Source organism: Arachis stenosperma, chromosome 3 (genome assembly GCF_014773155.1).
Source record: "Arachis stenosperma cultivar V10309 chromosome 3, arast.V10309.gnm1.PFL2, whole genome shotgun sequence".
In the NCBI taxonomy this organism is placed as follows: domain Eukaryota; kingdom Viridiplantae; phylum Streptophyta; class Magnoliopsida; order Fabales; family Fabaceae; genus Arachis; species Arachis stenosperma.
The window spans coordinates 21,415,601-21,429,378 of NC_080379.1; the positions used below are offsets into that span (position 1 = coordinate 21,415,601).

General features: G+C 34.8%; 2 protein-coding genes across 2 annotated transcripts; one reads left to right on the top strand and one right to left on the bottom strand.

The window, feature by feature from the left end:
• Nucleotides 1–3,131: 3,131 nt before the first annotated feature.
• LOC130965651 (uncharacterized) lies at nucleotides 3,132–6,547 on the bottom strand. Its single transcript, XM_057890413.1, has 4 exons — nucleotides 5,336–6,547; nucleotides 4,385–5,235; nucleotides 4,100–4,298; nucleotides 3,132–3,695 (listed from the first exon to the last, which is right to left on the bottom strand). Exons 1-4 carry the CDS (start codon nucleotides 6,545–6,547, stop codon nucleotides 3,132–3,134), a joined length of 2,826 nt encoding a protein of 941 aa, XP_057746396.1.
• A 3,249-nt stretch (nucleotides 6,548–9,796) lies between these two features.
• On the top strand, nucleotides 9,797–12,769 carry LOC130965652 (uncharacterized). Its single transcript, XM_057890414.1, has 7 exons — nucleotides 9,797–9,877; nucleotides 10,004–10,334; nucleotides 10,491–10,726; nucleotides 11,480–11,695; nucleotides 11,922–12,016; nucleotides 12,109–12,139; nucleotides 12,269–12,769. Exons 1-7 carry the CDS (start codon nucleotides 9,797–9,799, stop codon nucleotides 12,767–12,769), a joined length of 1,491 nt encoding a protein of 496 aa, XP_057746397.1.
• Nucleotides 12,770–13,778: the final 1,009 nt, after the last annotated feature.

Consider the following 13,778-nt stretch of genomic DNA (forward strand, 5'->3'; position numbering starts at 1 on the left):
AATTTGTACCACACTTCATGAAATCTAAAAAAGTATATTATTCTGTTCTTGAAACAGTTGGTCATTGAATCGACAAGCTAGGTTGTGAGAGTCTTATCTCGCTGGTGCCAATTCTTGAATTCTTCTATTTTTGTGATGGTCTTCTTTGCAGAATCATATGCAAATTGTTTTGGAAATTTTGTTGGATTAAGGTGACTTTCAAGGCTCAAACTCTCAATGGTAAGAATAATAATAAGTAGAGTAGCTATCATCGTTAATCTTGTTAGTAATGGATGAAAATGTTCTCTTTGTTGAAGCAGAAAGTGTAATTTTCATGGTTAAAAGTGAAAAAAAAATAGTTCTAGATACTATAAAAGATGCAACAAAAATAAAAAAAAATAGTATCACAGATTAAGAAATAAGCTGTGAAAAAATACAAAAAAAATTAAAAACAGAATTAAATATTTGTTAAAGAAAAAAAATAAAATTGAGCTGAATGAAAATTAGTATATTTCACATTGCTAAATGAGCAATATAATTGTTATATATATATATATATATATATATATATATATATAGAATCTTATTCCTCTTCAAGAATAATCAAGAAAAACAAGCTTTAACTAACCAAAATCAAATAACTAATTGAAAAAAATTATGTTAGCTATAGAACTTTGATAACTAACCTAACTAACTAATTGTGAACTTTTCTTAATAGTTATTGCTGTTTAAAGCATTTTTTTTATAAATATTCATATATGAAAAAAAGTGCTAAATAGGCTATAATTGTTATAGTGAAAAGAAACACGTGAAAATGAAAATAAAATCTGTGACTGAAGTCCTCTTAAACTATATTGAGGACTATCCTTATCTCTATATTATTATCAATCATTAATTGATGCCTCACTACAAGAAAATCGGCATATAGCGGCGGTTATTTATTAAACCGCTGCTAAATACAATATGCCAGCAGTTCTTGTAGCGGTTTTAGGAGACGCTACCAAATAATCATATTTTGCAGTGTTTTTTTGGTAACCGCTGCAAAATGTACCGTTTTGTAGCGATTTTTGTAGCGGTTTGAAGGGACACTGCTAAATAATCTCATTTTGCAGCGGTTTTCATATAACCCCTGCTAAATGTCCAGTTGCTGAAAACATTGATATTCGTTTTGCAGCGATTTTCTTGGAACTGCTGCTATATTTTTTTAACTTGAATTTTTTTTTTGTATAAATATTATTGCCTTCTTATAATTGTTTTAATCCTCGCTATTTTTTAAATGGAAAAATAAGGTTCAAATACTGCAACTTAATTAATGCATTAAATAAATTTTCAATTTTGTGTTACATAAAAAATAATTCATTACTTAAAAACAAATCTATACATGAATAACTAAAACCAAATTTACGAATCATGTTTTCTCTTGTAGTCTCAGCCATTTTGAGTTTGTATTTAACCACTGGTACAATAAAAATCAAGTAAACGACGTCCGATGCCACTAACTCAAAACAAAGTTCAATAGAGCATAAAAATCAGAGTTACTAAAGTAGACAAACAAGTTTTGAGTCAAAATTTCTCATCAACATCGTATTGACCTGGCCAGAAATACTCTGGCAAAAAAGCGCTGCACGAACGTGATAACGGATCTGATAAGTCATCTCCAAACCATGGCAACTTGTTCAGATCGAAACCCTTTTTTGCAGCATGTACGACATCTTCTCTGTGTTGGGTGTTTAAAGTTTCATTGTCTTCTTCTGGAACCCTATTAAGCTCAACATCCCTGGAGATGTCATATCTACCAGAGGAGATAGTATCTAAATCATCTTCTGAATCAGTGTCTGCTCCATCTAGAGTGTCAGCAACTATTTCGCCTGAATATTCAGGTGACACTGAATATATGAACATGCAACCAACAACATATTAATTTACTTAAAAGATAATGAATACTTCTAAGTCATTCTAGTTATTAAGGAAAAAAATTTTTGGAATTATGGAAAGAGGACTTTCAAAATTAACAAATACAAATTTAACTATTACCGTCTCCTTCGTCAGTAGTTTGGACAGATTTATTGAAAAGAAGCTCTCTAATAGCACGTTCTATATACTTCAATTCCTCTTTTGAAGCAATCTCCAACTCAACACCATGCGAGTTGTTAAAGCGCATCTGCACCATAATAAAATGTATAGTTGATGGTCTATTTTGTAAAGCATATTGTGTCTCTGTAATTCACTTTTTGTGCTAGAAATTTATTTTCAACCTTTAATTCAGCAAGTATGTCTTCAGATGTCTTACCAGCTACAAATATCACAAAAACATATCCAAATTTCTCCTCGTACCTTGATCCCCATTCATGAAGTTCCTACAAATTTTAGCATGAACGGAACAACTATCACTGGTTAAATGTCATAAGCATATAGCAACTTAAAATATTTATTTTCCAAATAATGTTTAACTCAAGTGTTTAAGGGTACAGCTAATGAACATACCTTTATAGTAGCTTCGTTCGCCGTTTCCAAGTATTCATTAGAACAAGATCGACCCGATAAAGCCTCCAACCAAGACCTAACATTCAACTTACGGGACCATATGTCTCTGGCAACCGTAATTGCATGTTCCAATGAAGAGAATGGAGAGGCCAAAGCCATTTTGTTAGCGAATGTTGTGCCTGCACAGCATGATGAGAAATCTTCCGTTTTCATTTCTCCTGTTACAACACCATTTTATATTAACTATATTTGTCACTGATAACAATATTGTAATTCAAGATAATTTACTCGATGTCATAATTTTCTTTATTGGAGGTTAAGAACAATAACAATGATAATGAGAACAACAAAGCCTTAACAACTAACTTTTAAAAGCAAAAATCGTTGGAAAAAATGAGGAACTGGTGGCATTCATAAATATCAACTTGAAATGAAAACTTAATTCAAATACGAAAACACAGATAGTAATGTAACCAGCAAACTGCGTACATCATAAACATTGTTAAGCTTATCAAACACACACAGATACTCTAAAAATGCTGCACATGTTTTGCCATATTTTTACTATTGCACATAATCTATGTTATCAGAAACATCTGCTACTGGGTCTTCTATATCATCGTTCCTTGTCAACTGTAAATCACTGATGTCACCTGCTGCTGACATGTTCAACCCGGGCTGAGGAGAAAAAGCAGCTTCAACATCCTCATTCTCTCCTCCCATATCATACAAGTCTCGTGTTTTACATGAACCACTACACTCCATTCTTGATCTACTTCATCACGTACATAGTACACGAGCTGAGCTTCTGATGACAATATGTACGATTCATCCTCTTCTCGATCACCGGTGTGAATTGGACGAGCGAAATTAATGCTGGTAAGGCCCAGATGGTCTTCTTTCATTCCTCTTCTCGTAGTTGTATCAGCCCAAATACATTTGAACAAAACCACTGTGAAATGGCAACTGTAGTTCAATTCGATGATGTTCACAATTTTTCCATAATATGGAACACTACCAACAGCCACTCTGTTGTCACGCATGCTGGCATAACTTCTTATATTGGATGAGACATAAACTCCACTATTTTGTGTTTTCAGCCCGTCTTCCTTTGTGATAGTTCTAAACTTGTACCTATTGACGTTGTATGCCCCAAACCGGCTCGCCTGAAGCATGGGACCACATGCCAGTAACTTCATTTCTTTCGAATGTACGGTACTGTCCATTGGAACCTAGCACCATAAAATAGAGTTGTTCGTAGTGAAAATTGGATTTCACAAGAAATAATTCTAGGACACAAATAAGTTGGTCAGCTTAAATTTCTACGAACCTCACGTTTGAACCGGCGAGGAAATTCTGCATGCACAACACAATCTATCCTAGAGTGCGACCTTGTTTGATCCCGTAATTTTCGCTTGGTTTCTGACCTAAATTTAATTTACGACATAACAAGAAATTAGTCCAACGACTAAGTGTTTGAAATTAGTTATAATCGTGCTTAATGATGTGATGTGCATACTTACTCAATAAATGGAGCGACGGCCTCGCAATTGACTAGCACATGACGATGTACCTAATCTCTTTCCATTGGGGTCAGTGCAAAATGTGAGACAGCCCCTGAAGCTTTTCCAATTACAGGGAACATAGTACATCCAGTATTGTTTGTAATATCAACAGGTCGATCATCAACTCGCGCTGGACGGTTGATTCTAGTCTCAGTATTATCCAAATATTTGGAGCAGAATGTCAAAATCTCCTCGGATAAATAGCCCTCCGCAATTGAGCCTTCAGCTTGTGCCCTGTTACGTACGTATTGCTTCAATCGTCCCAAGTACCTTTTACATAAATACGACATAACGTTTAGTATATACGTAACAAAATTGGAAACAGAATTCTTAAATGCGTTTATTAGCACGCTAACCTTTCTATTGGATACATCCACCGATAATGTACTGGGCCACCAATTTTTAGTTCATCAACTAGGTGCACCGTAAGGTGAACCATGACAATGAAGAAGGATGGAGGAAATATCATTTCCATCAGACACAGAGTTTGCACAACATGATCCTGAAGGGCACCAAGCTGCATAGGATTTACAACTTTTCCACAGAGTTCTAGGAAAAATGAGGACAGAGAAGCAATCACATTCGATACCGGACTTGGCAATGCATTTTTCACCAAAATTGGAAGTAATTGTTCCATTAGAATGTGGCAGTCGTGACTCTTCAACCCATACAACTTGCGTTGTCGGATGTCAACACAACGAGCAATATTGCTTGAGTAACCATCTGGAAAGACCACGTTCTGTAGAGTCTTCAGGAATACATCCTTCTGTGGATTCGACATTGTGAAGATTGCTGAACGATATTTACCACCTTCGTCCGGCCACAATTCAGGCCTTATGCCCATGCTTTGTAAATCTTTGCGAGCTTTAAGATTATCTTTTGATTTGACGCTGTCGTTTAAAATAGTGTAGACCCGATTGTCACAAATGTTCTTCTCTATGTGCATCACGTCAAGGTTATGATGCAGCATGTGATCCTTCCAGTACGGGAGTTCAAAGAACACACTCCACTTTTTCCAAACCGAGTCATCTTGATCTGCATCTTCACCAATGCGTCTTCTTTTGGCTGTCAGAGTTTGGTTCTTCCCAAACGATACTTGCAAGTTAGACTGCTGCCTTAAAACATCTGTTTCATAATACTTCATCGGTGGATCTCTGCTTTCAACTTGTCCGTCAAATCTTTTCCTGTCTACTCTATATTTATGGCCCTGATTCAAGAAGCAGCGATGGCCCGTGTAACACCATTTTCGACTGAATGTTAGTCGCTGAGCCTTAGCGTCACGTTACACGTGGGACAAGCTAACCCACTGTACGTTTCCACCCAGATAAATTTCCCAACCCTGGTAAATCGCTAATAGTCCACATTAGCGCCGCACGCATCTTGAAAGTGGTTCCCTTATTAGCATCATAAGTTTCAACGCCATCCCAGAGTTGCTTCAACTCATCCACCAGGGGCTCCAAAAAAATATCAATGTCGTTACCCGGCATTTCAGGACCAGGAATAATCATAGATAGAATAAAAGATGTCTGTTTTATGCATAGCCAAGGAGGAAGATTGTACGGAATAAGAATCACAGGCCAAATGGAATACGTGGTACTCATATTTCTGAAAGGATTAAAACCGTCACTTGCTAAGGCTAAGCGAACACTGCGAGCATCGTTGGAAAAGTCGGGATACTTTGCATCAAAGTCTTTCCATGCTTCAGCGTCCCTTGGATGCCTTAGGTACCCATCGTTATTATCTGCCTTTTTATGCCATAACATGTCAAATGAAGTTTTGCTACACATGAATAACCGTTGCAGTCGTGGTATAAGAGGAAAGTAATGGAGAGTCTTCGCTGGGAGAGGCTTTCCATTTTTTCTGACAGGTATTTTTAGTTTCGTAACGGAACCCTTTCGCGTCTTCTGCTTCCATCGTGAAGTCCTACACTTCTTGCATTTCATCACGTTCTCATCCTCACCCCGATACAACATGCAATCATTCGGGCATGCATCTACCTTTTTGTACTCAATCCCTAACTTTCGGATAGTTTTCTTTGCTTCATACAAAGTTGACGGGAATTTGGCTTGCTCAAATGCATCCCGCAATAAGTCCAGAATCATCGACATAGCCTTGTAACTCACACCACACATACACTTAATGTGATAAAGCTTCACTAGGAAAGATAATTTTGAGTATTTCGGGCAGCCGGGATATAACTCCTCCGCTCCATCCGCAAGAAGATCGGCAAAATCCTGTGCATCACGACTTGGACCATCGTCCAAGTACGGCAACTCTATATCATCGTTTTCTACAGGATCCGCTGTTGTGGTCTCCTCACTTCCAGGAGGCATTGTGAAGTTAAATGCATCGTGTACCATTTGAATATATGGATTCACCTCGGGGGTAGGGTTCTCAACTATCGGTGTGCAAGTAGAGCTTTCCTCACCTGGTTTCTCACCATGATGCAACCACAAAGTATAGCCAGCGGGAAACGACTTCATCAACAGGTGGTCGTATGCATCCTCTCTTGTTTGCATAAATTGAAACCTACATTGAGGGCATTGACACTTTATCATGTTATCCGATGATGCATTCGCAAACGCAAAGTCTAGGAACTTATTAAGTCCTCGTCTATATTCTATGCTATTTCGTGGCTTAAGAATTCAGGTTTTATCCATATTTATTGTACACCAAAAAACGCACATAAATAAATTTTATACAAATGCTTGATTTGTACCGTGCTATTTTAAATTTAGTTTTTAAATTATGTTGATCTAATATAATATAATTTGAATTAAATAGAATTTATGTTCTAGTTAAACTTTAAGTTTTTACTTTAATTAAGTCATTCGAATATTTAGAACATATATTTAAATAAAATTTTAAATTGCTAATACGTATATTTATATACTTATTTATTTAAATTAGTCTCTCAATTTTTTGGTAATAATAACATGTTTTACTCAAGTTATGTAACATATAAGTGCAGAGCGTGATGTATGAGGATGAAGTACAATTAATCAGGATTAAGTACAATTAATCAATTGACGAAGAAAAATGCGTTATTGATAGTGATTATTATATTGGGTTTTTTTTAGGATCCAGAAAATATTTGGGCTCACGCTAAGTTACTTTGCGTTATAAATATGTATAAAAAATATTTGATAAATTACTCATGATTTATTTAATATTATTTTGGGTTATAAATATTATTTTGTTATATAATTATTATAGTTAGTTTTTACTTACTTTGTGCTTTATTTTTTTTCGTAATTTCTTTAATACTCACATCTTTTGTGTATATAATTATTTTTTATGAAATCTTTATTTTTTACTTATATGAATTCTTGTCTTCTATTTTTTTTGTTATACTTTATTTTTGATATGTACAATTTTTTTTATTTGTTTAGCTCAGTTAAAATTTGTAATTGTAGTAGTTGAATATTATATTTATTATCGTAATTTTTTTATAATATAAATTATTCACCCTACTAAAAAGAGTAAAATAAATAAAAAATTAATTATAATTAACAATAGAATCATACCAATAAAAAATGTATAACCTAAAATAATATTAAATAAATCATGAGTAATCTAATTTAATAAAGTATATTTTTATATATTATTCATATATTATTTATGTTTTTTATATAAAGAATATTTTTCACTCTCATGTAGTTAGTTTATATTGTTTATATCTTTCTTCAATTCATGATTAGTTTGATGATGATTTCTCCTATGTAACAGATTTTTGTCTTTTGCATTAGCTCTTTTTCGTAATGTTTTTATGTTGTTACTGTAACATAGTTCCAAACAACAAAGATAATGAATGGGTTACGTTGTTATCATTTTTATTCTCCAAATTGTTCATTCAAAAATTTTTTATCTTCTTTTCACGGAGTTCCAGCACAAGTAGAACAAGCAGTTATAGCACAAGCAATACAAGCAGGAGCTGCTAGATTCTCTTATTTCCACAGAGTTCCGACACAGTTCCAGTACACCGGTGCCTCCCGCCTGTAGTTGCGTCCTCCATCCACCGCCGCTGCAGCACCCCTGTCCCCTTTCTTTTTGCCCTGTTGTAGTTCTATTCTTCCAGATTCTAGTCCATTTTTCTCTTTAATTTTACTAAGTTTGAATAATTTTGGTTAATTATTTGATTTTGGAGCGAACACACTTGGCCCAACTTCTCAAATTTCTTCATTCATCTTCGAATTAACCTGAGGCAAACACTTTTATGGCCTAGATTCACCTTCCCGATTTATTTACTTATTTATTTTTATCTATTAATGTCTTTTATATATTTGTCTATCTCTATTTTTTTTGGTCTTACAGAAGTCGAACCCTTTTCAAATTTAAATTGTATTGTTTGAACTCTGAATAAATGAGACCCAAAAGAAAATAATGTTATTATAAATGGACCAGTACTTTTCTATCTCTACTGAAGTCGACACATGAGAAGTTCATATTTTGGACCTATATATTGAAAATGGACTTATGGTTGTTGCTGTAATTAATGAGATTGTGTGATCCTATTTTTCCACTATATCGATGCTGATTTTGCTGCCATGTGCTAACCGATTCAACTGGATTGTGCGTAAACATTGCTGTTTAGAATTATGTTCATCGTACTATCATGCTATTCTTGAGATTGAATTGCAGTTTGTTCGCTTATCTGATATATTGTTGACATATTGCTACTGGGATTCTTGAGGTTGAGCTGCGTTTTGATTATCTGATTTTGAAAATTAGTTCTTTCTCCAACTATTAATCTGCGTTGATTGTGATTGTGTTTTTACCGTTAGGAACAAGATATGATTTTGTTATTGTTATTCATTCATCCATTGCCTCAAAGATTCTATTGTTCTTTGTGTTTTTTTTTTCTGCTCACTTTTTTGTTTACGTCATTTGATGCTTTTTGTTTACCTCGAGATCTGAAATGTTGATGTCCCTTTTTGTTGATGTTGATTTGGATTTTTTTAATTCTGCCCACATGAAAAAGGTAAGCTAATTAGAAGCTTTGTTGTTTTTTTGTTGGCTTGGGTTGTTCCTCTGGTTTGGACAGGGAGGGATAAAAAAACTAGACTTTGATTAAAACTGGCTTTGTGGTTAAAAAATCTGGTTTTAAAATTTGATGTCAAAAATATAACCAGGTTTTAAATTTGGATATTTTAAAACCAGATTTAAAATCAGATTTTTAATTTCGAAATTAAAAAACTGGATTTAACATCTGGTTAAAAAATACAGACCAGATTTAAATATTAAAGCCGCTATGAAATAGGTTTTTGTTTCTTCAAACCCGTTTTAAACCGGTGTCTCCTTTTAATCCGGTTCCAGTTTGGTTTCACGAACACCAAAATTGGTTCTAAAGTGGATCCTGTTTGGATTTTTGAAAATGCAAACCATGGCGACCCCTACCCAAATGTTATGATACTGAATTTTTCTATTTAACTACTTCTCTAATGCTCGATTTGCTAAGGTGTCATAAATTTCTCATTTTACTTACACAAATGTTTGTTGGGGATGAATAGTTTTTGCCATGTCGTCTTTGACACCACAGAGTTTGTCTCCTTTATTAGCACCTTTGAAAGTTGATAACAAACTTTGAATTGATTATTTAATTTCATTTATTTATTATTATTCAGCAACAAAATTGCTATATAATGTCTTAAATGTTGTTTGAAACTTGATTGATATAATTGGTATAGTCATTGTGCACTATTTGGTATTCCATTGTTGTTCTATTGCTGATTCTCTAATGACCTTGTGTTGTGTAAGGGAATAATCAAATGCCAAAGAAACCTCGGTACACCATTAGTAATGCAGCCAGAATTGTAGCTGGCCCTAATAGTCAAACCCACGCTAATCCGGTGAGTTATTTAATGCAAGAGTTATTTAAAATGTTCATTTGTCTTTAAGTGTATACACCTTTTTAAAAAATAATTTGTGGGAAAATCAAATAAAATAAATTGATGTTCTAACTGCTTTGGTTTTAGCAAACGGATGGAACGCATGATACGGGAGCAGATACTTCAATTGCACAGCGACGTGCAAGAGCCCCTCCACCTCCGCATTCAGGCCACGGTGCTCGACAATTCCGTGTTAACGCTGTACCCTTTCGACCACCTCGCAATGAAACACGGCTGGATTTGTTAGGTGATATTGGGGACGCTCGAGCTCCGACAAATAGAAAGCATCCACCGGATTCACATGAAGGTGTAGATGACCATTTAGAAGACGCAGACTATGACTCGGAGGCGGATGAGATCGAGTCATTTGATGACCATCTAGACAACATGTTTGCCGCACATGAAGTTGAACGTCAAGGCAATGCAAACAGCAAAAAAAAAGAACACTGATTATTGGGTTGTTGATGTCATAGGTATTCTTCTGATGCTTGCTTCTTAGTAAATGTAATGATTCTTTTCCATGCATTATATTCTCTTAGTAAAATAGCATTTGAAGTTTGTTCATTGCTGTTAGAAAATGGTGTGATCTCTTCTATGGAGCTGACTGTTAAGGAGGCATTAGCACTTCCTCCTGGAAAGAAGATCGTTCTACACCATAACAAAGAGTTGCAACAAGTTGATCAGGCAGCGGGCTTATTGAGCGGGTTCTTGAAAACATTGGGGTCTGATTTTCAACAATTACCGATTTGTGCAAAGAGTTGGAAGACAATGAGCAAGGCTTCCAAGGAGCACGCGTATGACCAGGTTAAGGTAATGTTTACTCTTTTGTTTGATAAAGTAAGGCGCTACCAATGCTCGGTGTAAATTGCTGTTTTTTACATATTAAATGAACAATAGAAGGAAAGATTAAGATGCACACACATGATATCGACCATACGAATTTTTATAGAATATTCGATAAATTTCTAAGGAATTTTTTGTATAGTTTAAATTGCAGTATATAATTATACAGCTTAATCCCCAATTAATCTGATCCTTAGTGTATAGCAATGTAACTAATAACTGTAGTAATAATACTAACAATAATAATGATAAAACTTATAAATCTCATGAGAATGTTAAAGCTGCTCGTATTGCTATTAATTAGAGAGTGACTAGCTATTATTTATGATTTTCGGTTAGATGAAAATGTCTGAGGAAAATAAATTTAGACCACATTTGCACAAGTTGCTTATGTTACCGTCCAACGTTTGATATTTTTAATGTTTATGTGGTTTTAATTTTGTCTTGAGAGATTATTTCATTGTTTCCTTTCTCTGGGGATGCTGTTTTTTTGGTGATGCAAGTCTCCTTTAGTAGGTGGATTTCTTTGGTTTTCTATTTTATTTGTTTTAGTCTGGTAAATTAGAGAAGGATAGTGCATGTTGGGTTTCTTGTAGTTGACTACTGTGAATTTTGTTGTTGAGATTTGTTGATTTCATAAAGTATGTCTTTTGATAATACATAAGTCTATTTGAGGTGGTTAATTATTATATGTTGTCTTTTGATCTGAACTTCTTGTAGCGAGTCTTCCACTATGAGGACGATAAAAGAGGGTGGATAAAGTGGGGAATTGTACAAAGAATAGGAAGCTGCTGGAGAAATTCAAGAAATCATTTGTTCCATAAGGTTTATGATGAAGAACTAACTTTTGAGAAAAACATCAGGCGCAAGCCAGCAGGAATAGAGGCAAATCACTGGAAAAAGTTTCTTAAATATCGGTTGGACGGTGACACGAAGGTAACAAATATTTAGTTGAAATGTCATTGTATGCGATTTTAAATGGTAATGAATTACTCCTAACTATGCTGAATTTATTGTGATAGTGGAAAACTACTACCCAAAAGTTCATCACCTTATCATTTTTTTGTTTTCTGAAGTTGTACCCTCAAAGCTGATTTGGCAAATCATTAACAGAGTCTTAATTTATCCCGATAACATTTATTTTTCTTCGTTTTGTGTGTAGGAGAAGTGTAGAATAAATGCCGTTAATCGTTCAAAGCAACAACACACACACACACAGGAGGTTCTAAAACGATGGCAAGAAAGAGACACAAAGAAGTAATTAATTTAACTTTAGTTTAAGAATACTGACGTGTGTCTGGTAATACAGTGTTGTCTTTAATAAAAATGTGTGTTGATGATGGTTATAGGAGCAACGACAGGGAAGACCTATTGGGAGAGGTGAGGGATGGACCATGAGTCATAAAAAAAGAATGGAAATTATATGAATGAAGAAGCGCGTTTGGTTGGGGTAAATTATGTTCATTACTTTTTCAAATTTCCCTTTGAAATTACTATCATTGAATTTAGATTAGTGTAAATCCGGACCGCACATGTTTGCAGGAAGCAATTGAACTTATTGAGAGCCAAGACCCCTCTAGCAAGGAATTTTCACAGAATGATTCCCTTGCACAAGTGCTTGGCAAGGAGCACCCAGGAAGAGTTCCTGGACTCGGTATTGGTACATGTCCGAGTCGGTGTTTTCGTAACATTCCAGAGCAGTCGGACTACGGTGTACAGATTGAGGAGTATCAGATGGAGATTTTGAAACTCAAGGCGGAGGCAGCAGAACTCAAGGCAGCAGCAGCAGAGGAAAAGGCAAAGAGACAGAGAATGGAGACAGAGGCAGCTGAAGGGAAGGCAAAAATACAGACAATGGAAACAGAGGCAGCTGAAGGGAAGGCAAAAATACAGACAATAAAAAATTTGTTGACATACATAATCCAGCAGCAAGGAGGTAATTTGCCACCTGAAATAGCTGCGGATTTGGATTCGTTGAGAGGTGCACCAACCTCATCCCATTCAAGATGATGTGTGGGCACTAATGATTTAACTTATCAGTGTAGGAAGCGGAATACCCTTTTATTATTTACTTTCATTATGACTTTTAAGATATTTATTTGTAGTTTTTTATTTTGTTGGCTTTATTTGTAGTTTACAGTAATGGATGCACTGGATGCAAATTATCATTATAATGATTCACCTTTGCAAAATTAATTATGTTTTGTTTCGTGTGTTGTTTTTGGATTGGCTGTTGCTTATTTTAATAAATTCATGCAATTGAGTGGATGAACATATAAAGAATAAAAGAGGTGTCATATTTTATTATAAATTCTGGTTTTTTTTTTTTTAAAAAGTTTTACTCGATATTTGGCAGCGGTTTTAAATCCGCTGCTATATTCATAACAGGATTAGTAAACGTATGGCATTTTGCAGCGGTTGACAACTGCTGCAATCTCCCTTAAATCATATTTTTACGATTTAGTAGCGGATGAAATCGCTGCAAAATAATTCCGCTGCAAAATACCATCTAACAGCGGTTGTACCAGCGGTTACTAAAAACCGCTGCTAAGGGTTTAGCCGCACACTATCTTTTAGCGAGTTTATCAACCGCTGCTAGACGTTTTGCAGTAGTTAAAAACCGCTACAAATTCTACACATAACCGCTGCTATCTGCCGGATGTGATGTAGTGCCTGCGGCACCGTACCGCACACAAATATTACTTCCTTTTTTTCGCATTATTACTACTAATAGTTAGAGGGACATCGTGCCTAGGTTGGGAAATAAATTGTCGGTAAGTAATTATTGTATATGAAAAAATTGCTAACATATATGTAGAAGAATGATAGTTTGGAACATGAATATTTGAATGTAAGCTGATATCATATTAAAATTAAAATTTAGGGTAAAGTATTAAATTGGTCTCCTATATTTAGACGTAATTCTGTTTTGATTCTTAAGGTTTAAAGTGTCCTATTTGAATCCAAAATAGTTTCATTTAGCATCAATTTAGTCCCACAGTGGGGTTAAAGTTAAATA